Raw genomic sequence first — 21,644 nt, forward strand, 5'->3', positions numbered from 1 at the left:
GAATTAAACAAGGACCAACACCGATTTGCATATGAGGGCAGTAGGGTGAAAAGTGAAAAGAGGCAAGGTGTCAAAAGAATCTCATCACTCCACTTTTTAAAAGAATTGAGAATGAAATCAAGAAAGAAAACTGTGTGGAATAAGAAAGAGAAAGGAAATTTGGTGACGGATTGAGAGCAGAACGGAAGAAAATTGGCAGGAGATTTAGTTGAATAGGTTGAATGGAATGAGAATTTAAAATGAAATAAAGATCTACATCAAAGGTTGGTGCCTACTGCAAGAGTTGAACTTTCTGATCTACTTTGATAGCTCATTGTTTTTTAAGTGTATTGATTAGTACAAAAATGGAACGTGGGGATGCTATTTTTAAAAAAGTGAGAACACTGGTTGAAATTAGAAGGTCTGCATTATGGAAATACTAGCCATCGAATTTTTACCCAAATCATAAATATATAGGCACGAGTTCATCTGAAACCTTCGGAGATTCAGAAAAATGAGAAACTCATGAGTTAACTCACCCAATTGTCGCTTTGTCTTCAAATCGATTTTCAAAGTGGTTCAGCTGACTTGAAAAGTTGAGAAAACCTTGTTTTAATTGGCAACACTTATCTAACTTGTTTATCTTTTTCACATTTACCGCGTGCTTTCGACTTTTTCTCTAGTTGTCCTTAATCTACGTAGGAGAATCATGCCTGCCTCCTGCCTGCCTACAGGCGTATCTGCTGCCTAAGTGCCCACGACAATTGTTTTAAATTGGACTTTCAACAGTTGCATTGTACTGAGTGATTTTGTATATCTACACTGTGCTCTCATAGCCAGATTTCTTGCCAAAATGCGGAAATAGGCGGTAGGCAAGTGGGCAAGTGCTTGCCTACCATTCGGTACCATATATTGAATCAACTGCCATAAATGTTCCCCTATTTCCAGCTCATTTGAAACCAGTTACGAGAAAGTACAAAACGATGAAATGAGGCGGATAAACCTCTCATAACTTTTGAATTCTCAAACGACCGTTCCGTCGTAGGGATGAAACAGTACGTGGATTGAGGAGAGCTTAGACAATTAGTAGGTCAATGGGAAAAGCGTCTCCCTTTCAGAAGGAAAGGATTCGAAGCAGTTGGAGAATAGAAAAATAGATCGAATGATACTTTCGATATGATTAGAAGAAAATGAGATGAAACAAAAACTGGATTGTTTAGAGAAGGAAGATGATTTTAGAGTATAAGCATAGCATATGGCATTTACAATAAATGATAAGAAGGTGGTGAAAGTGAAAGTATAAAGCTGCAAAATTTAATATTAAGAAAACAAAGATCCATTTATAATCAAAGCGATGTCTGCCAGAAAAGACACACTTCCCGCTTTTCCAATTATTTTCTTAAAGTTTCAAAGCGGAAACTTACATAACATACAGAAAAATATGTGTGTTTTCTGAAAATAATTTTGTATTCCTATATTTGAATGTTTCAAGATTCTTCTCAAAAACTTACTCAAAGTTGTAATGCTACCATTTCGACTTTGAGGAAATTTTAAGCAATTTTATCGAAATTTTCAAACAAAAGAAATTTAATTTTTTTAAAAGAACAAGTATTTATCTATTTTTCTGTATAATATTTTATTTAAAAGCTTCGACACAACAACGAGAAACGAGGACATTTGCAACACACATAATCGGTGCCTGCCTGTGCGCCTATAGACCTATAGGCGCAGGCCGCCTAAACCTATGCCTGTAGGCATTAACACCACCACATTCGAATCTTCTCCTTCCGCTTGCCATCATTATTTTATCACCAAATCATTTTGTTTATGAATTTCAAAGACATGTTCAGTCAGGTCTTTCAATGAAAGACCTGTTCCAGGTGGGAACTGAACTGCTTTCCCTTTCCGGGTTTTGCAAATTTATTTGCCAAAGAAACACGAAAAACTGATGTTTGGATTTGAATAAGTTCTTTTGTTTAGATCAAATTACAAGTCAACATTTGGAATAATTATGTTTTGAGAATATTTGGGCTGTAACGAAATATAGAAAATTGCAAAAGTTTTAGAATTATATTTATATCTAGTAAGACTTTAGAGTTATCAAAAAGTCTTGAACTAAGAAAATTGGAAACTTTTAAGATGAATATCTTATTAGTTGACGAATCCTGGATAGCATCTGAAATGTCTGACTATGAGATATAAGCTTTTAGGTCAAAAGCTTGCCATGCACAGTTTCAAAAAGTATGGAATTTTTGAGTTTATTTTAGGTATCTATTCTGTGTTCGTAGACTATGTAGAAGTAAAGTACGAGAAAATGCAATGTAAAATTTCAAAAGAGCCAAGATATGGGCGGAGCCTAATTTGGAAAATCAGTGCAGCATTGTCAAAGTTTATGCTATTAAATACTTAAATCAAAAACTTTGAATTTTAATTTAAAATCACCAACTTGAGTCTTGTCACGATCGAAACATTTCAACTAACGAAACAATCAAAGAGGTACGGTAGTTGAAAAATTCCGCGCGTGCCAGGACCCGATAGAAACTGTTCGATCGGTATTACGCAATGTGTGTAAAACGATTCAAAAGAACAGAAAATAATTGTATTACAGAGAACGGAAGAGATAAAAGTTGTATAGACATATGGAAACTAGAAACACGTTTGACACAGTGAATAGATTGAATGAGGCGAGCTGTAGAAGATGGAGAAGCTGTATGAATGCGATGACTTCGCACCTTTTCTGACAGATTTAAGATGAAGATAGTTGTTTTTTTTGCAAGTTAAATGAAACGAACAAGTGAAAACTTTGAATCCAAAAAGTTTCATAAAAAGATATGAAATGAAGAAAAATGTGTAGAAGTAACAAAAGTGAGTGGAAGTATTCAACGAAAAGCGATGGAAACATTTGAATGAAAGGAAGGCCTCCCGGGAAAGAGGGAGAGAAAGAGAGGCTAACCATCCGTCCGGCCTTTCGTCAAACCCGTTTCTCTCTTTCACAGTTTCCCGATCCTTGCTGGTCTCATGCTTCTTCTTCTTCTCCTCCATCTACAGCCATTTCGGTGTTGTTCGCTATTGTAAACGATGTGAGAATTTCTTCGGACTATCAGAGAGAGAGAGATAGAGAGAGAGAGAGGGAGAGAGACCAGCTATCTATAGCATTTGACCTGATAAGAAAGCCGATTCGAATCGACGGTGGAAAGGTTTGATGAACTAAGCTGCCACGGAGGGACGAAGAGATATAAATTGGAAATATTTGGAAATATCAAATGAAATATTTCGTAATTGGATGTGAAACTGTCTGTCTGTATTTAGGGATTTACAAGGAATTTTTGTTCTTCTCACTAAACAATCACTATACATAAAGTGGGGAAATAATTTGGAAAAATATGATTTTTAAGAAAAGTCGACACAAAAGTTCACAAAAAGCTTGAAAGTTCATAAAAGCAACATATTTGGTGAATAGTTCTTCAGTTTGATTTTATGTTTTTTTTTTCCAAACATTCCAAATATTTTTTTTTGTTCGTTTTTCCAGTTCTTGAACCTCGTCAGTGCCATTCACGGTGATCTAGATCATATTCTGCGGTGACAAATTGCAATAAAACAAGAAGTTTATTCCCCATTAAATAAACTTCTTTTGTAAAAACCTGAAAATCTGTCTGAAAATAGCTTTTTTAAATATTTTCGTGGTCTAGATTTTTCGTGGTCTACATTTTTTATAACGGTCTCCCTCTCTCGTTCAAACTGCCGCCAACAAAAGAGCGCAATAGAGCATGCTTGCACAGCCGTGGTGAGAGACACCTCTTGTTTAATTGAATGCGCCTTTAAACTGTAATCCAATTTGTGACTCATTTCCCCTTCAATTTTCTCTCCAATTTTCAGCAAAATGGCTTACAAAGATGCCAGACAGGTGAAAATTGCTGAAAAACTTGTGATACTGAATGATCGTGCTGCTGGAATGATGACACGGATATACAATATTAAGAAATCAAGCGGCGGTGAGTAGTCTTTGAAAATTTCTGTTGTTATAAAATGCTGAAGATTTCAGATTCAAAAGTGAAACCACAATTTCTTAGCGACAAGAAGATGGAAGGTGCAATCAAACATATAGTTAGAAAGTTTCCTGTTGTTGATTGCAGATCGAATTCAGTGAGTAGTTCAAATTGTTGATTTCTCATGCCGAAATTAATTTCAGTCGACGTTCGAATATGTACAAGAAAAGTCCACGGAAATTACAAAATCTTTATCGCTATATTACTACACATTTGCTGATATTCTTGATTTAAAAGATCACATTATGCAAGTTTTGACAACTATGGAATCATGTCAATGTCAGCTGGATGTGGTGAGTATATTATTGATTTTAAATATTTATATCGTTCGTATAATGTTTAAGCTAAAATTTTATTTTTTAGACGCTCAATTACGACCTGACAACGAGTTATTTGAATCTTGTTGTACATCTCGTCACAATGATGATTCTTTTATCAAGAATTGAAGACCGGAAAGCTGTTCTTGGACTTTTTAATGCGGCATATGATCTACAACACGGACAAAGTGAAGCATCATTTCCAAGATTAGGACAAATGATTCTTGATTATGAAAATCCGTTAAAAAAGCTTCATGAAGATCTCGGACCACTGAACAGGCTAATTTATTCAGCTCTTTCTTCTGTTACACACACATATCAGCGCAGAAACAAGACAGCAGATTCATGGAGAACATCAAATGTTTTCTCGTTGACCGCTGCTCCAGCACAAATTTTATATGCTGCTCAAACAGAAACTGTGAGCAAGTTTTTATTTAATGGAAAATTATTTATGTAAATCGTTTCAGATTGCATGCGAATATCTATCACTCGACGTCATTGATCGATGGATTGTGTGTAAGTTAATATACAAATTAGTATTAAAATGTTTATTAAAATTGTAATATTTTCAGTCTGCGGAACAGTATGCCATTCAACTCTTCTTAACGATGACAACATTAGGCACATGTGGCAGCTGGCACTTCAAATGAATCTGTGTCTTCGCGTTTTCCGAGACGAAACATTTATTGTTCATCAAGAGATTCAAGCGTTTTTAGAATCTTCCAAAGAAAAAAGCAAACGGTTACAAGATGTTAAAGATGCGTTCAATCATGCATCTGTTACTGCGTAAGTTAAAAAATATGATAAACAAAGCGTTTTCTAATAATTTGTATTTCAGAGTTGCCGTCCACGCAGACCGTCGCCGCTTCCTTAGAAGTTCTCTTCGAGAGCTGTCACTTTTACTACGAGATCAGCCCGGACTACTTGGCCCGAAAATTCTCTATGTCTGGATGGCTCTTGGAGCAGGAAGAGATGAGGTCATATGGCTTCTACGGCATCAAGTTGAAGTTCCTGCTATCAGCAAAAAAGGCAGCAGAATGGTCGAGGAGCTTGTTGACAGGCAACTTCCAGAACTGCTATTTTATATGCTGGAATTAAGAGATCTCGTTACGAAATATTATGCAGTGATTCAAAGATACTATCTACAGGTTTTGTTAAAACTTTAAATTTATCTATTTTAAATCTTTTTTATTTTCAGTACGTGTCTAGCTATGATTCAATTGTTGTTTCTGAAGAGATTAACCAAGCAAATGGCCTCACCCAGGAAGAAGCGGTTCTTTTGACCGATTTTGCCAACGAAATAGGAAATATCAACTCTGATACGGATCTTCGTGCTCTTCGACTAGACTGGTTTAGATTTCAAGCTTGGACATCTGCTGCTCGGAGCCATTTCCAACTTTCAAGACATAAAAAACTCGCAATATACATGAATACTTCAGTTTTTCATCTGAAAATGATCGATTTGCAAGACGAGATGCTAAGGGAAACAAGTGATTTATCATTATACTGCTTCTATCCAAAACTCGCTGAAAAACATTGGCTCAACTGTCTCCAGCTACCTGCTCAAGCTCGATATGTGCTCAGTTTTGCACGTCTTGCCGCGCATTTCACAAGCGCCCTCCATGACATGTGTCCTGAAGAAAAAGCATTTATCACTGAAAAAGCCTTGGCTCAATGCAATTCTGTAATTGAAGAGACGTGCAAACAATTGTCATATATCCTGGAAAAAGTGGCTGAACATGAATTCGGATTAGCTTATCAAATGACACCGAGCGCCGTGGCTGTAAGAGTTGTTGCTCAAGTTGTTCAACAGAAAGGATCTGGAAAAGCTGCAGCGGCGGCCGCAGCAGCCGCTCGAGATTATTTCATTGCTGGAGAAGAAAGTTATCGAGTTGATCGTCAAGCATTAACAATGCCTGATAAGTTGCAAACAACTCTTCGTAAGTTTTAAAACGTTTTTTAAATTAGATTTTATATCACAAATTTCCCACTTTTCAGTTGAAATCTCTGCAGCTCTCGGAGCTCATCGTCAAATTTACGTTGCTGATCACACATTTGCACCGAGGACGTACCTAGCGCAGTCCCTTGAAACTAAATTTGTAGAATTGCTTCATGGAATGTTCTGGGAAGGTCAACCACATGCAAGTAATCCAAAAAGACCAAGTGAAATGCTCCTTGCGCTACAAGCCTACATGACGGTTCTTCAAAATCTTGATACAGCAAGTAAGTGGTTTTTAAAATAATCTATAAATATTCTCATAAATGGAATTTCAGTTTCTGTGGATATCAGTAATACAATGCAAACAACTCTTCTACAACAAACTCAACTCGTTGATTCCAAGAATAAAGACACAATCGCAGCACTCTACACGAAATGGTATCTCGAAGTTTTGCTCCGTCGTGCTTCATCTGGTCATATGGTTTGGAGTGAGCATCTACGAACAATGTTATCATCAGGACAGGAACAACTCTCGTTCATGCCCGATCATTATTCAGATCCTCAAGAATTGAGAGCATTGGTTCAAATTATCGGACCTTATGGAGTAAAGTTGATGACTGAACGGCTGATTTGGCACGTGGCCAGTCAAATTATGGAGATGAGCAAGATTGTTGCAACATACAAAGATGCTCTACAGATTGCTAGATCTAATTTCGATAATGCTGAAAAGATGAAGGATGTTTTAAATCTTTTGAGCGTCGAACCAAAGGACAAGAAAACTCCGAACGCAACATGCGCAGCTGATGCAATTCTGCAAAGAACTATTATTATCGGACAGATTTGTCTGTTTCGTGATGCTCTCCACGATGCTCTTCGTCATATCGTCGAATCTAAATTGCCATTTCTTCAAGCATCATTTGATATGCTTTATCACAATTTGGACGATGTTGATAAAGTTAAAATTGGAGAAATGTCAGCTGCGATGGGAGTCACAGGACCAGTTGATATGTCGTTGGTGAATGCGGTTCGTGCTCAAAATCCGAATATTCACCCTCAAGAACACTATGTTAATAGTTGTCTATTGATGGTTGCCGTCGCTATCTGTATTCCACGAATTGGAATGTCGGATCTTTCGTCTTACAAGCCTAGCATTCAAGGTACATACTTTTACAGCTTTTTGCAAAAATTAAAAATAAACAATTTCAGCCAGCTTGAACAATAGTCACTGTGTTCCAATGGCGATTAACACTATCGGATCAGCTCTTTTCCATCTCCACGAGCAAAATGATATCCAGTCGAGGATGAAGGAGTTCTTGGCGGTTAGCTCTATCATTATTAACACATATTCTCACCTAGAAAAATTTTCAGCTCGCGTCCTCGGGTATTCTACGAACTATTCATGAACGTGATAACAGTCGACAAATATCCGACGACGTTCTTCGTTCCCACACAACTCTCTACATTATCCTTGAACAGATGGTTCGGAAAAACCGTTGGCTGTCGATGGATGTTCTTGAAACCTGTTTCCCATATAATCTCGTCCGTACAGCCTACCAACAATGCTACGAGGCTGATGCTCAATAATTTTATCTGCGATCCCAATATGTACAGCTACGATCCCTTCTCACATACTTCCTGTGCCTGTATTTTATTTATTTTATTTTTCTTTCTTCAACGAACCATTACTATACGGGTTCCCGCTTCCGAATACCGCCTTTTTGACTATTATTCCCTGCATTTTCGTGTGAATCATTGCTCCCAAGTACTCATTTTGCCTTCCATTTGGCTTTAATTTATTGCAGTTTGTCGTCATAATAAACTTTTTATCAATTTATCAAAAATTTTTATTTTATCTATTACATAAATGCGATTAAATTTTAAGTTAAAAAAACGAGAATTAGCTAAATTAGATATGCTTGGTAATTTGAATTTGAATTCGCGCGTAAAAGTGATGGATGGGTCTCGCCACGACCGGCATGCAATTTTGAATTTTTTCACATTTTGAGGTCCAATGAGGTCGAAATTTTTAGACATTTTTAGTAAAAAAAAATTATTTATGTTTTTGCAGTCTCTTCAGTATGTTTCCTGAATTGCAGACACTCCAGTGGCCGATCATAAAGTATAAGCAATTGAGAGGAAGCGGTAATCGACAAGAGGTTTTAAAAATAGATGAATTCTGTATCGAAAAGTTAAATTTGCAGGGCAAAGATATTCGCGTTGTTATGGAGGTGAATAGCAGGAAGCTGACGGTTATTCATGGAGTCGAGCCGATCGAGACCGTTTATTGTAACATGGAAGTTTCTAGGTATCCGAGTTTGAAGTGAGTCTTTGTTGTTTGAGAAATTAAAGTCAAATTGCCCGGTTTTCAGAATGAAGAACACAAATTTGTTCGTGATTGTAAACAACCAGGCTCAAGGTTTCCGATTAACTCTTCGTGGCGAAGATCGGGAGAATTTTCTGTCAACTGTCAGAAAATTTGCTTATATTTCGGAGACTCCAGTTAAGGATCATTTGAATCGCTCATCCACAAATACCGGTATTCTTTATTCTTTTAATAGTTTCAAGTTTCATTTTTGAATTATAGATGTGTGGTACAACAGTGTCGAGAAACGGAAGGGAGGATCGTCATCACAGCCGACATCCTTCTCCCAACCATGCGATATTGATATTGGTGGCTCGGTGAAGAAATCCGCGGCAAGAAACTTATCACATACGTATTCCACCAACATTGGTGAAAGTTCCCGGATGCCAGCACTCACAGCAAATGAATTCTTCTCACAGCCAGTCTACAATCCTTACAATAGGCCAGCGTCGAGTGCCAGCACTGTTAGTTCATCGATTGGCTCGGCTTACAGCGTTCTCCACGATGATTCACCATTTTCTGGATTTTCGCCAAATTCGAACCATTCTTTGCAATTTCCGTGTCCCAGCCCATCGCACAGTTCGTCATTTTCCGGATTTTCGCAGGTAAATTGAAAATTAACTGGAATATCCCACCCTATTAAATTAATTTTCAGAGTTCATCACACTCTTCTCAATTGTCCTCCAGTCCCGCAAACGCACCTTCATTTCCGGATTTTCACAGCCCACCCTCTGCCAATGATATCCAGATAGATCAACTCAATCCGGTGACTGTGGCTCCTCAAATCAAGCAAACTGCGGACAAATGCGTTCAAACAGATAAACAATATGTTGATGAACGTTTCGACGATCCTGCTTTCCTGAGGAGATACATAAAGAGAGTTATGAGTGATTCAAAAATGGCGAGATTGGTTGGAATGATGCGATCTGAAATTCGAAAACTTCCAAATGACGAATTTGATGCATTTTACAAAGTAAGTTTCATTTGTTAAATAATAATAAAATTGACCGACTTCAAAACATAATTTACAGAAAGTCAAGGATCACCAACGCACTGCTCCCAGCTCGTCATCAAAAATCGGTCCCCCAGCTATCGTCCAACAAACTTCTGATATGGAATTTTAGGCGAATCACCTTCTGCACGATCTTCTGTATCATCATATCATGTTCAATGCAAAATATTTCTAAATTTCATTTTCTCACGTGACATTTTATTGTTCTTTTTATTGCTAATAAAAGTTGGAATAATTTTACTAGAATTTCGAAAAAAACACTCATGTCGAATAATGGAAGCCGAAAATGACAATAAAAAGCAGGGATGGACTCTAATCGACAATGTTATCTCGTGTATTTGTAAGTTTCGCGCGATTTTTAAAATGTTAAAAGGAGACGTTTTCAGTGTTAGTCTATGCTGGAATAGTCACTGCTTTCATATGCCCAATTGTTTTCTTATGCTTCTTCTACACAGCGGCACCTATCATGCTTTTCAGCACCGAATTTCGAAAATTTGTGATGAAAATTATGGCTCGTGCTGGAAATCTTCAATTTATAACTTGTGTCAGAATTACTGGAATCAAAGGTAAATGGCGAACCAAGGTCCTGGCACGAGCGAAACTTTTTCTCTACCGTACCTCGCAATTTTTCAAATGTTTTTTATTCGGGCAGGTCTCGCCGCAGAAACATTAAACAAAGAAAATGTTTCTAAAAAAAGCATTTCGCAACGAGACCCAATTGAGCGAGCCCGTTCGTCTTCAAGTTAATATAAATGAAGAAGTACGATACCTGGAAAGTTTCGCTCGCGCCAGGACCTTCGATTTGATGAAAAATTGTTTAATTGCATTGCAACTTTTTGGCATAAAATCAAATTCAAAATTTCAGTAATGATGTCTGGTGACGGCCTTGAAAGACTAACTGATTGTCGCGCATTACTGCTTCCAAATCATCTCGGTCTATTCGATCACTTCATATTCATGACTGCTGCTGATTCATTTGGAGTTAATGCAGTTGGTCGATGGATCTTTGTGATCTACAATATGTGGATTTACAGTCCTCTCGGATGGCTTTGGAGTAGTTATGGCAATTATTTTATTGATTCTGTTCCACCGCACAAGAGAGCACAGACATTGCACAGTTTGAGGTAATCAAAAGATTCAGAAATTTTTTTTACGAAAGACGTGCCAAAAATAGATCAAGAATTTAGACTTTTTTAAGTTTCAAATTTTCCGATTTTTGGAACTTTTTTGCTCAAAAAAGGGAATTTCGCTTCTGGGTAGTATTTAGGAGTGCTTTTTCTTAGCTTTTTTTTCAAAAATATTTCATCAATGATTTTTAGACGCCACTTTGACCGTATCTATCACGAAGTAGACCTCCGTTGGCTTTGTCTTTATCCAGAAGGATCTCGACTTTTTCTCATCCAAAAGCGAAATTCTGAATTCGAGAAGAAAAGAGGATTGCCTCCACTCACGAATTGTGCGTATCCACGTCTTGGCGCTGCTCTGAGTGCTATCAAAGTTCTTGGACCAGATCCAAATAATCCATTGAAATCAAATAATGGAAAAGGACCACCACTCGAATATCTGGTTGATGTTACTCTTGGTTATCCAGATGGAAATATTCTTCCATTAAATGAAATTTTCATGTCAGCGTGGCGGAATGGTGGTGGAAAACCCTTTGCGATTCATTATGAGATCTTTAAAATGGATCCCAAGTGGAAAGATGAAGAAGAACTCAAAAATTTCTTGTTTGATCGGTATCAGAAGAAGGTAGGGCTTTCGTTTTTAGAATATAAATAAAGTTTCAATCTATTTTCAGGATAAGCTATTGGAGTCGTACTACAAAACTGGAAGTTTCTCATCGGAATCAAAAGAAGCTCAATTCCCATCTGACATGATTCTTATTGGATTCCATATTCTTATAATGGGCCTTTTTGCACTACTCGTGATTTTTCTTCTATCGTTCGTTTATTAGAATCAATTGGACTTTTGAATGAAGTGAATTTGAGAAAAATTGATTGTTTTGTTGCACAGAAAGAACATTCCACCCATGGGTGCATGGCAATTTCCAAAACCCGCAAGTAACCAAAGCAAGTAACCAAAACCCGCAACTTACAGATTGCAGGAAATTCACAAAACCGGCAAGTGTCAAAATTGCCGGAAATTTCCAAAACCGGCAAGTGTCTTAAATTCACAAAACCGGCAAGTGCCGAAATTGTCGGAAATTTTCACAACTGGCAAGTGTCGAAATTGCCAATTGCCCTAAATTCACAAAACCGGCAAGTACCGAAATTGCCAATTGCTGTAAATCACAAAACCGGCAAGTGCAGGAATTGCAGATTGCCGGAAATTTCCAAAACCGGCAAGTGCCGAAATTGCCGGAAATTTCCAAAACCGGCAAGGGCCGTAAATTCACAAAACCATCAATGGCCGAAATTGCAGATTGCAGGAAATTCACAAAACCGGCAAGTGCCGAAATTGCCAATTGCCGTAAATTCACAAAACCGGCAAGTGCCGAAATTGCCGGAAATTTCCAAAACCGGCAAGTGCCGAAATTGCAGATTGCCGTAAATTCACAAAACCGGCAAATGCCGAAATTACCAATTTGCCGTAAATTCACAAAACCGGCAAGTGCCGAAATTGTCGGAAATTTTTTACACCCTTGAATCCACCGGCCTCTTGACAATTAATTTTTGTTAGCTTTAAAAATTTCTTAAAATCAACTAAACTTTATTGCATTTTGAACGAGTTACCCTTGAGCGAACAAACTACAAAAAAAAAACAAAAGAATCGATGTAAATAATATACTGGGAGAGATATTTGGAACAAGTTTCAAACTTCAATATACAAATTATTTTCGATAAAATTTCCCTCATTATTCACATGCTGGTCTCCCGATACGGTTTGTGTCCATCTGAAGACGTTGACGGGGTGTCATCATCACCAATCATTGACGAAGAAGCTTCGGATTCGGCCGCAGAGCTTTTTCTGTCTGCGTCAATTTTCTTCCATTCGCCAGCCAATCTACGTCTGAAAATTGGAACTAATTTGTTGAACAAAAATAATTAAGCTTGAAAACATGCAAGAAAAAGCTGCAATTCGTGCAAAATATAGGAATTGTGCATGAAGTTTGAAAAGAGGTGAAGCATGGGAAATCTGATAGTTTCTGGTTTTTTGTCAATGATTTCTGCAGTTTGATATTGTTGAAAACCTGCCGCCTACAAGGCCTACATCGTGCCTACACACATGCCGACTGTCAATGATTTTTTTACTCTGAACTTTCAAAAAGTTTCTTTTAATGTGAAGGTTCGTAAACCCCGAGAATACCAAACACAGGAGCTCACGCCAAAGTTAAGAACATAGGCGAAAGACAGGCACGAAGCAGGCAGGCTGACAAGCTTAACCTGTGCATTCTTCCGTAATCAATCAGCATTTTACAGTGCGCTCTATTGACAACTGAGGGGTTTGCGGGTGCCATACGTCACGAGAAGCAAAAAGTGAAATAACCAACAATTTGAAAATTGAATAAACCTACTCGTTGTCATCATACCAGAAACACTCAAACTGATCGATGAAGTTTAGAATTTTTGATCTGTTAGATTAACCCGGTAAACACTCAAGGATCAGAAAACGAAATAGCTAACCTTAAATCCTCATTATACATGGTTTTTGATAGTTCTCCTTTGATTATATGTGCCTCGTCACGCATCAATTGTTTTTCTCGTTTGATTTCGTCCAATAACTTTTGAATGGTATCCATGTTCTCCTCGTCATTGTCCAATCGCATTATGTCCTGGAATTTGATTTTTAAAAATTTATCTTAGGCTTAAACTTAGGCTAATGCTTAGGATAAGGCTTCGGCTTAGTCTTAAGCTTAAGGCCCTTCGAGTTGAAATACAACCCAAGTTGAGGTTGTATTTCAACTCTTTGGAATTTTTAAACAAACTTAATTTGGAAGAGTCTATTCTTCAAATATTTTTAAAAACCAACCGTACCTCAAGTTCATTAACTTTCTTTCTCAGTGAATGTGTCATTTTCCGAAGATGATCATATCGTTTGTCAAGGTAGGTAAGTCTCTCTTGGAACTGAAATTTGGGATATTAGAGAAGGGGTTAGCAAACATTTCCTGAATTTTTAACCTGTCAACTCAAATCATGTAGATACATCTTTTTCAACAAATATTTCAGCAATTCTCTAGTTTTATGCGTCAAGTATTCACTGAACGGCTGATAAAATAACTCGAAGACAGTCTTAAGTTTTGAATAGGCATTGCAATGCCTACCTACATATATACAAACCATACTTAAATAGTCTGAAAAGCTAAAGTAGGTAGGCATTTTTGTGCCTGCGAAGAATGCTTAAATTCTCCGAAACTTGACAGCATTTACCTGCTGTGTATTAACTCGAATATTAGCTTTACAGAATGACGGTTTGCCACGTATCAATGCATGAATTTCGTTGTCTTCAGTTGGGGCATACTTGACGACTTCATGTTGATAGGACATTCTCGAATAGTGAGTGAAAAAATTGGATAAAAGTGAAGAAGCCGAAGGAACAATTGAATCAAGATCTAAAGAACATGATGTTCTTTTCATTCAATTTCAGAAAGAAAAGAGAAAAATGGGCAGAAAAGGGGGTTAATATGAAAAATATCAAAGGTTCAGGAAAACGAGACTTCCGTGCTTGGTTTCGATTGCAACAACGGGTGGCTGGGGGGCTCACGTGTTTCCGGGTAAGAGTTTGTGGTTTGAAGGTACGAACATTTCTTTATGTGTTCGTTTAAGAATGAGTTAAAAGTTGTTAAATAATATTTTTGGAATCTAATAAATCTGAAAAAGTTTCTACTGGCCAAGCTTCGATAGAGCAGATCTATATTTGCTAGTATCCGTATAAGTATAACATCATTTCCTGCCTACCTTCAAGGTGACCTGCCTTACGCCTACACGTGAGACTACTGCTTGCTTCAATTGCAATACGGAAATTGTTCTTCCGAATATCCAACAAATTAATCGAATTGAGAAATTCGTGAGTTTGCAGAGAAAGAAAATGGGAGGTAGGCAGGCATAAGGAAGGCATGGATACTTAAAATTTCCATCGCTTCAAGACTGCCAACAATATTTTTTGCGGGAAAATGGAAAAATTTGGTTGATTTTTTAACCACTCGGCACTCCAATTTTTCAAAAAAAATTCTTGGAACAGGCGGTTAAAGCACGTTTGTAAAAAATCCAAGATTACACTCAAAATAAAAAAAAAACTGCGTACACGCCACTCAGTTTTTTATTTTGAGTGTATCTACTAAAGACCATTTGAAATGTGATTTTTGTGTAGAATCAAATCACCAGAAAACGTTGAATGGGCAGACAGAAATAGAATTTAAAAGATGAGAATCCTCGAAAAAGGGGGTGCCAATTTGTTTCTTTTTCTACATCGCCATGTTTTGATATATCATGTTTTTGTGCTCTTTTCTCACTCTCGGAGCATCTGTCAGAAACACACAGGAAACAATTTTTGTTGGAGGGAAAAGAAGGAGAAGAACGGAAGAAAAGAAAGAAGATGAATCGAGAAGGCAATGCTGATTTTTTTTGGAAAGAAAATACATTTATTTTTTTGTTAAACTTTCAGCATTTTCCACCATCGAGAATGCTGGGGTTTTTCAGGATTAGCAGTTTTCAAGTAAACTTATTTTGAGAAATATGACTTACAACTTCACTCACGAGGAAAGAAGAAAAATAAACCAAAAATAAGCAAGTGGGTGGCAAAAGTGAGTGGGATTTAGAGAATTGATGAATATGAACTCGAAAAGGTCTTGAAAGCAAAGAGCAACGTTGGGCACGTTACTGTACTTTGAGCTCTTTCGGTTGTTTTTTTTTAAAGGAATTATGTGATCTTTGAATATTTCTGGGTAGTTGCCAAAAAAACTTAAGTCCTAGATTTTTTAAATTTGATTTGAAACAACGTTTGCCAATTTTGGCAAAAATTGAAAAAAAAATCCATTCAAAGAAAATTTAGAAACAGACCATAAATTGTTTAGTTTATTCGGTCTGTATTGCCCGTTTTCTACCATTTTAAGCTAAATCACCGAATTGATCTACTAAACTTTTAAATTCGGTACTTAAAAATCTCAAATACTTATCCGACAGCAACTTTCGTGCTTTAAGTTCTGATTTATCCGATTGATTGGTAAAGAAGCAACATTTAAACTGGAAAAGTTAACTAATTTTTAAAAACCAAGAAATTGAAAAACCGGATGTAAAGCAATGAGATAAAATGTGTGCGGTGAAGAATACTGTAGGATATCATGATCTTTTGAAATGACCCGTCTACCAGTACCAAAAGTAAACAAGCAGGCAGAAAAGAAATCTCATTGTGACTGACTTGATGTCGTTGACTTGCTCTACGAGCACATCCGTCCGATGTGTGATTAGCATACGCGGGAGGAGTTCAGAATGCTTTTTTTCTTTAAACAGTGTGTCACATTCGACTCCCAAGGGTTACATTTCTCATTTTCCTTCATTTTTTCCTTTCGTGCCTCAAAAGATATGTCAACTAAAATAGCAAACGGTGGTAAGGCGGGAAACCGAACATAACAGTGACATATAAAGATTGTGAGGGTGGTGTTGTATTCAACAAGTAACATTATCGTCGTGGTGTCTTCTTTTCTAAGAAAATACTGCAAAAGTAGTGTTTTGACGATATCGCATTTCATTTGCAGAATAGAAAAACAAAAACGATAGGTCCCACCGAGATTTGAACTCGGGTCGCAGGATTCAGAGTCCTGAGTGCTAACCGCTACACCATGGAACCGACGGTTGTAGGAAAAATATTTGCTTTCAAGTCTGCCTAGTCGGCCAGCGGCCTGTGGAACTTGTCGGGAATAAAGACTAATTTTGAGAACGAGAACGCAGACAAAAAACGGGGAACGATAAACATTTGGAGATTATCGGTAGTCTAAACAATTCCTCAACACATTTTTCAAACAAAAAAGTACATTTCGAGCCCGTTTTAAAATTTGACTAGACTGAAATTCTGCAAAAACCATAGGTTCCACCGAGATTTGAACTCGGGTCGCAGGATTCAAAGTCCTGAGTGCTAACCGCTACACCATGGAACCGACGACGCATCGAAGCTCACTGGCGTATACGCCGCTGCGGTCAATGTTGCGGACACCGAGTGAATAAACATAAAATAGCGCACGCTATGTACGTTCCGTTCGACAATAGGTGTCTTCGTTGATTTGAGTTGACAGATTTAAGCCACTAAGACCTATAGAAATACTTACCTCTGGCATTTTTGAAGTCGATTGCACTTCTTTCACTGTCTTCTCAACTTGTTAAATGTTAGCAGAGAAACCGTTTCATCAGAAGTCAAAATCTGAAAAAATAATAGATAGAATAACAAGAGAATAGAGACAAGTGAGTTTATAAAACAAGAAAAGGTCTTTGCTTTGTTTGAAAAAGCCAGGCACCCAATGAATCCCCGTTAAATTTTTGGGTCCTCAAGTGACAATGAGAGAAAAAGAGAGATGAACCGACAGTCATCGTCAGCTGTTCAACTGAAATTGAAGCGGAAACAAGTGAAAAAGCTCGAGCTGAAATGAAAAATTATGCAACCATATCGTCATCGTTATTTATTGTTGTAAGATGTGTAAAGAAAGCGGATAGATGACCGGAAAGTACTAATGACGTTTTCTAAAGAAAATAATTTGAAAAAAAGTTTCGACCACGGCAGGATTCGAACCTGCAATCTTCTGCTCCGTAGGCAGACGCGTTATCCATTGCGCCACGCGGCCATGTTTCACAATCATTTTGTTGTTCTTTATGAGTAAAGAAAGTTTGCAGTGCACTAGACGCAAAGAATCGTCAAATTTAGAAACATTGGACGGAAAGATAATCTAATTTCGGAAGCTCAAGAGGCAGTGTGAGAATCTTAATGCTCTCTCTTAGGAGAAATTGCTGGAAGGAGGAGCTGCTAATTTGCTTCAAAAATACGAGAATTGTGGGTAAAGCATCTGGAGAAAACCTGGAGCGTGTACGTTAAAGATTACACTCTCTTGTAAATTTGAAACGTGAAATTTCATCTTCACTATTGGAAAGTGTAATCCGGTGTAAACAAATAAAGCAGTGAAAAAAAGAAGAAAAAGAAGGATAAAAACGAAAGAAAAAGGATATCTGATGGGGTGCTCTAAAAGTCGACGAAATTACATAGCAACGTGGAAACATTTTGACAGAAAAAGAAGAATAAGAAATAAATAAAAAACGGAATGGACCCGACTAAAAAAGGGAAGGTGTGCTTAGATGTATATGCATGCGAGAAAATTCACCGTCGCATCGAATTTCATGTCATGTCATCTACATGGGGCAACTCTCTTCCGGCACTTGCATTCACAATGATGAATTAGAAAAATGAAGAAAAAAGAAAGAGAAAGTTTTGAATTATATTTATTATTTATTCCAATATTCCAATTCCAATTTGGTGTTTGAAATTTGATTCACAATGTTCTGAAACGCGTTTAAATTTATTCGGTTTGGTCTCTATTTTTTGAAGAAATATCATATTAATACCGATATTATCTACAAAAATCTTTTTTTTTAATGTAGAAAGGTGCTACCATAAACCATTTTTACGTGGCGAGACCTATCCAAGTACGCCTTTCAGCATGTGTTCCAGAAGTTACAAATAGCGATATACACTTATAGCTAGATTTTTCGAAAAATGCATGCTCCAAACTACAGAAAACTCTTCCAAAATACTTTTAAACAGTTTTTACAGATTCAAATTGGAAAAAGGTCGTTGGTCGAGTGTTTTAATGCCAAGTAGCGAAGTATTTGAAAAGTACTGTAATATGTATTTTTAATTTAATTTCAATTAATTTATTTTTTTCAACTTTTTGGAATTTTACTTCACTGATAAAAATAAGTACATATATGATTAAATATTGAAAATTGGAAGTTGAAAAATAACTGAAATTATGACAGCCAATATTTTCTTTTCGCTTGTTTCAAAAATGCTGAACAAATAAACTTCGCTTTTAATTTGTTTTTCGCGCCAGCCTACTATTGAGGTCCGACATAGCTCAAGATATTACAACTAAAATAGCCGTAAGAAGATCGTTCAGCAAATTCATAGGCGATTGGAAACTACAATATTACGCCAGAAAATAGTAAAATCGTGCAACTCTAAATGTACGGGGGGCCGCAAAAAAAAAACAAGAAGACTCGGAATTTGTTGGGGGTGGACAAGAAAAAAGGAAAAAGAAACGGATTTCGGAAATTCAAAAATCAAATTTCCGCGCCGCCCGTCATGCGGAACCGAGTGGAAAAAGATAGAGATTTGTCAAAGTTGGTGAAAGAAAAAAGACAAAAAAAACACGGACACATGGGAAAATCTATCAAAATATTTGCCTTCCGGGCATCAGAATGAGCTGGAAGAAGAAGGAAAAAACATGAAACGAAGATAGATAAGTTTTTCGAGATATTTGACAAAGTGGTTTTAAAAATAAAAATAACATGAAATTTCAAATTTCATATGAAAAAGGTTTTAGGTTCAGTAAAAAAATGTTGGGAATATTTTTTAAAAACTTCCCATTTATGAAAAATGAATCATTAAATTAAAGAAAAATTGTTACTGTAGCTCCAAAAGTACGCTGACCAACATTTCCAATCAAAAATTCCAAGTAGAACATATTACAGGAACACAAAATTCTGCGAAAGCGTACTGCGCAACATATTTGACGCGCAAAATATCTCGTAGCGGAAACTACAGTAATTCTGTAAATTACTCAAGTATGATGCACAATACGCATTCAAAACATTTTGGGTTCCCGTAATATAAATAGAGTATTGCTTAAAAAGGAACAAAAGCACTTTTTTCTCTGCAAATTAAGAAATTAATTTCGTCATCATATAAAATGGTTCCTGCCTTCATTGAATGTCAATTGAATGTGTATTTCTCCAATTCAATTATTTATTTTTTTTATTCCATTCTACATATTGAATAGAATTTCACACCAGTTGTCTCTCTCTCATACATTTTGAATTAAGAGTGCTTTGGAACTAGAAAAAAGTTCCGAGGGAACACTTTTTTTGGCGGAAAGAGAACATTTATTTGCTAGCATTCAAAATGGGATTCACCTAACAATGGTTAAAATAAAAATTCCAAAATTGAACTGAATACCGAAAAAAAATTCCCAAGACTCAAGACCAAAAAAAAAGAAAACATAGAAAAACAACCTCAGAACGAGCCGAAGCATGATGATCACCTACAAATTGAATTTCGTCTTCCATTTTTCCGACCCAACTCCTTCCTATTCCATTTTTCTTTTCAAAAGTTTCACAGACATTTCTTCCAGAATAATTGTACTCAAAATGACCGTATTCTCAGTTGCTCGGACACAACAATTGCCGAGAGATAAGATTGAACGAGGAGACGATGGAATGTAAGAGAGAGAGAAAGATAAGCTATCAATGAATTTATCACTTTTTGTTGGTTCTTTTGTGTGTGTGTTTCATTGGTATTCTTTGCACGCGGCTTTATCTATTTATTCAAATTATTTTGAACATCGGTGTCATTTTGAGTGGTTACTGTAAGTTTTTGATAATAATTTTAGAGAAAAATTGGAAAAAAAAAGTTATTAGCCAATCCATTTTTTTTGAAAAAGTTTAAAAAAATTGGAGCCAATGTAAATCAGACACAACAATAAAACTGATTCTAAGTCTCTAGTGTAGGCGCACGATACGGCAAATACTCATTGACTCCAAAATCATTGACTACCTGTTCTCATTGCCTACCCTTGCTCATTGACTACCCTTGCTCTTTGCCTACCTCTTTCTCATTGACTACCTGTGCTCATTGCCTTCCTGTTCTCATTGCCTACTAATTTCGAAATGGTGCATCTTCGAAATTATCAACAAGATCAAACTTCAAAAAAATTTCGATGGCACGATACGAAATGATCAGTTTGCTTATCAACAAAATTGTTGCAAAATGTTTGTCTCGTCATTGCACTTTATATGAACTTTTAACCAGATTTAATAAATTTAAATATTCTCATGGAAATCTAGAAAAACCACGTAATGTGAGAATATTGAGCTACTGTCTACCAATAAATTTGATAACAAGGTTCAAAGGCGTAAACTGATAAACCGTGCTTTTTGTAGCCGATCTTTTTAAAATTCTGTTGAATTCATTGGATATGTGCTTTGATTCTATAAAGCTGGTAAGTAAAAACCTATTTCTCATCTACGTTGAGTAAAATTGATAATAGGTCCCGCCACGAAAACTTAGACTAGCACGAAGAGCTTAATAAGTTCGCGCGCTAGTGAAACATGTTCTGGCCAATGAGTGATGGGAGAACAGCAGGGCTAGCTTCGTTGATTGGTCGGCAGGGGCTAACTCCTGCCTACCTGAACAACTCCTAATTTTTGAAATTAAACGTCAACTCCGATGTTTCTGAAGTTGAATTTTTTTTTGGAAGATCAGCTAATACTTTGACAATAGGCAGCCCTGTCGGTACAAGGTAGACGCAGGTGGCTCTAAAAGCAGGTAAGTATCGTGCGGCAAATACTCATTGACTCCAAAATCATTGACTACCTGTTCTCATTGACTACCCTTGCTCTTTGCCTACCTCTTTCTCATTGACTACCTGTGCTCATTGCCTACTCTTTCTCATTGCCTACTCTTTGCTCATTGTCTACTCGTTTAAAACAATTGAAACACTGAGCAAATTACCAAATAATTACACGTGAGAATTAAAAATATGTTCTTTTTGTTTAATTTTTAGGTCATTTCAGAAAAGGAATCACCTGAAATGAATATGAAATTCGTTAATAGCGTGTTCTCAGCTTTCTAAAAATATTTTTTTCGACCCAAAAATCGCATTTTGATTTTTTTCGTCCATTTCTCGAGAAGCAAAAGTCCGATTTCTTATTTTGGAGCGGAGGACGATTTTGGAGATGGACAGTGTTTTTTGAAAGATTTTTTAGGACATTGTAGAGACCTCAAAAAAGTGATC

The 21,644-nt window shown here is 36.8% G+C and overlaps 4 protein-coding genes and 14 non-coding genes across 24 annotated transcripts; 11 read left to right on the top strand and 7 right to left on the bottom strand.

The window, feature by feature from the left end:
* Positions 1–642: 642 nt before the first annotated feature.
* On the bottom strand, positions 643–791 carry F28D1.20. Its single transcript, NR_056811.1, has one exon. It is a non-coding gene; the product is annotated as an Unclassified non-coding RNA F28D1.20 (non-coding RNA).
* On the top strand, positions 687–908 carry F28D1.22. The gene has a single exon (NR_056812.1). It is a non-coding gene; the product is annotated as an Unclassified non-coding RNA F28D1.22 (non-coding RNA).
* Positions 867–1,078, bottom strand: F28D1.21. The gene has a single exon (NR_056813.1). It is a non-coding gene; the product is annotated as an Unclassified non-coding RNA F28D1.21 (non-coding RNA).
* On the top strand, positions 1,049–1,192 carry F28D1.19. The gene has a single exon (NR_056814.1). It is a non-coding gene; the product is annotated as an Unclassified non-coding RNA F28D1.19 (non-coding RNA).
* Positions 1,193–3,855: 2,663 nt separating this feature from the next.
* Positions 3,856–8,115, top strand: gex-3 (Membrane-associated protein gex-3). Its single transcript, NM_069967.7, has 12 exons — positions 3,856–3,971; positions 4,022–4,122; positions 4,169–4,318; positions 4,389–4,760; positions 4,810–4,858; positions 4,915–5,128; positions 5,181–5,490; positions 5,541–6,282; positions 6,341–6,565; positions 6,617–7,438; positions 7,488–7,600; positions 7,650–8,115. Exons 1-12 carry the CDS (start codon positions 3,860–3,862, stop codon positions 7,863–7,865), a joined length of 3,426 nt encoding a protein of 1,141 aa, NP_502368.1. The 5' UTR covers positions 3,856–3,859; the 3' UTR covers positions 7,866–8,115.
* A 234-nt stretch (positions 8,116–8,349) lies between these two features.
* On the top strand, positions 8,350–9,895 carry dsb-1 (Double-Strand Break factor; the record flags this gene model as incomplete). Of its 3 annotated transcripts, NM_001268713.2 has the most annotated exons (6): positions 8,350–8,437; positions 8,483–8,601; positions 8,651–8,817; positions 8,866–9,248; positions 9,299–9,616; positions 9,675–9,895. In NM_001268713.2, the coding sequence occupies 6 exons, from the start codon at positions 8,360–8,362 to the stop codon at positions 9,765–9,767; spliced, it is 1,158 nt and encodes a 385-aa protein (NP_001255642.1). The 3 variants fall into 3 exon arrangements, with proteins under 3 accessions (NP_001255642.1, NP_001255643.1, NP_001293955.1); NM_001268714.3 differs by lacking the exon at positions 8,350–8,437 and having other exon boundaries at positions 8,504–8,601; positions 9,675–9,767; NM_001307026.4 differs by lacking the exons at positions 8,350–8,437; positions 8,483–8,601 and having other exon boundaries at positions 8,652–8,817.
* On the top strand, positions 9,892–11,648 carry acl-13 (the record flags this gene model as incomplete). 2 transcript variants are annotated; one of them, NM_069969.3, is made up of 5 exons in its annotated part: positions 9,892–9,995; positions 10,042–10,221; positions 10,521–10,779; positions 10,975–11,404; positions 11,454–11,648. In NM_069969.3, the coding sequence occupies 5 exons, from the start codon at positions 9,929–9,931 to the stop codon at positions 11,607–11,609; spliced, it is 1,092 nt and encodes a 363-aa protein (NP_502370.1). The 2 variants fall into 2 exon arrangements, with proteins under 2 accessions (NP_502370.1, NP_001293956.1); NM_001307027.3 differs by lacking the exons at positions 9,892–9,995; positions 10,042–10,221; positions 10,521–10,779 and having other exon boundaries at positions 11,279–11,404; positions 11,454–11,609.
* Positions 11,649–12,345: 697 nt separating this feature from the next.
* F08G5.3 lies at positions 12,346–17,011 on the bottom strand (the record flags this gene model as incomplete). Of its 4 annotated transcripts, none has more annotated exons than NM_001027949.5 (5): positions 12,348–12,664; positions 13,170–13,226; positions 13,279–13,427; positions 13,630–13,719; positions 16,914–17,005. In NM_001027949.5, the coding sequence occupies 5 exons, from the start codon at positions 16,920–16,922 to the stop codon at positions 12,514–12,516; spliced, it is 456 nt and encodes a 151-aa protein (NP_001023120.1). In that variant the 3' UTR covers positions 12,348–12,513. The 4 variants fall into 4 exon arrangements, with proteins under 4 accessions (NP_001293958.1, NP_001023120.1, NP_001023121.1 ...); NM_001027950.3 differs by lacking the exon at positions 16,914–17,005 and adding an exon at positions 14,023–14,206; NM_001307029.2 differs by lacking the exon at positions 13,170–13,226 and having other exon boundaries at positions 12,346–12,664; positions 16,914–17,011.
* On the top strand, positions 13,812–13,960 carry F08G5.9. The gene has a single exon (NR_056815.1). It is a non-coding gene; the product is annotated as an Unclassified non-coding RNA F08G5.9 (non-coding RNA).
* F08G5.16 lies at positions 15,988–16,131 on the top strand. The gene has a single exon (NR_056816.1). It is a non-coding gene; the product is annotated as an Unclassified non-coding RNA F08G5.16 (non-coding RNA).
* On the top strand, positions 16,349–16,444 carry F08G5.15. Its single transcript, NR_056817.1, has one exon. It is a non-coding gene; the product is annotated as an Unclassified non-coding RNA F08G5.15 (non-coding RNA).
* Positions 16,367–16,438, bottom strand: F08G5.t3. Its single transcript has one exon. It is a non-coding gene; the product is annotated as a tRNA-Gln (tRNA).
* F08G5.21 lies at positions 16,599–16,750 on the top strand. Its single transcript, NR_056818.1, has one exon. It is a non-coding gene; the product is annotated as an Unclassified non-coding RNA F08G5.21 (non-coding RNA).
* On the bottom strand, positions 16,674–16,745 carry F08G5.t2. The gene has a single exon. It is a non-coding gene; the product is annotated as a tRNA-Gln (tRNA).
* Positions 17,012–17,338: 327 nt separating the features above from the next.
* Positions 17,339–17,428, top strand: F08G5.18. Its single transcript, NR_056819.1, has one exon. It is a non-coding gene; the product is annotated as an Unclassified non-coding RNA F08G5.18 (non-coding RNA).
* F08G5.t1 lies at positions 17,351–17,423 on the bottom strand. Its single transcript has one exon. It is a non-coding gene; the product is annotated as a tRNA-Arg (tRNA).
* A 414-nt stretch (positions 17,429–17,842) lies between the features above and the next one.
* On the bottom strand, positions 17,843–17,988 carry F08G5.20. Its single transcript, NR_056820.1, has one exon. It is a non-coding gene; the product is annotated as an Unclassified non-coding RNA F08G5.20 (non-coding RNA).
* Positions 17,989–18,883: 895 nt separating this feature from the next.
* On the top strand, positions 18,884–19,028 carry F08G5.11. The gene has a single exon (NR_056821.1). It is a non-coding gene; the product is annotated as an Unclassified non-coding RNA F08G5.11 (non-coding RNA).
* The last annotated feature ends 2,616 nt before the right edge of the window (positions 19,029–21,644 follow it).

Source organism: Caenorhabditis elegans, chromosome IV (assembly GCF_000002985.6).
Source record: "Caenorhabditis elegans chromosome IV".
NCBI lineage: Eukaryota > Metazoa > Nematoda > Chromadorea > Rhabditida > Rhabditidae > Caenorhabditis > Caenorhabditis elegans.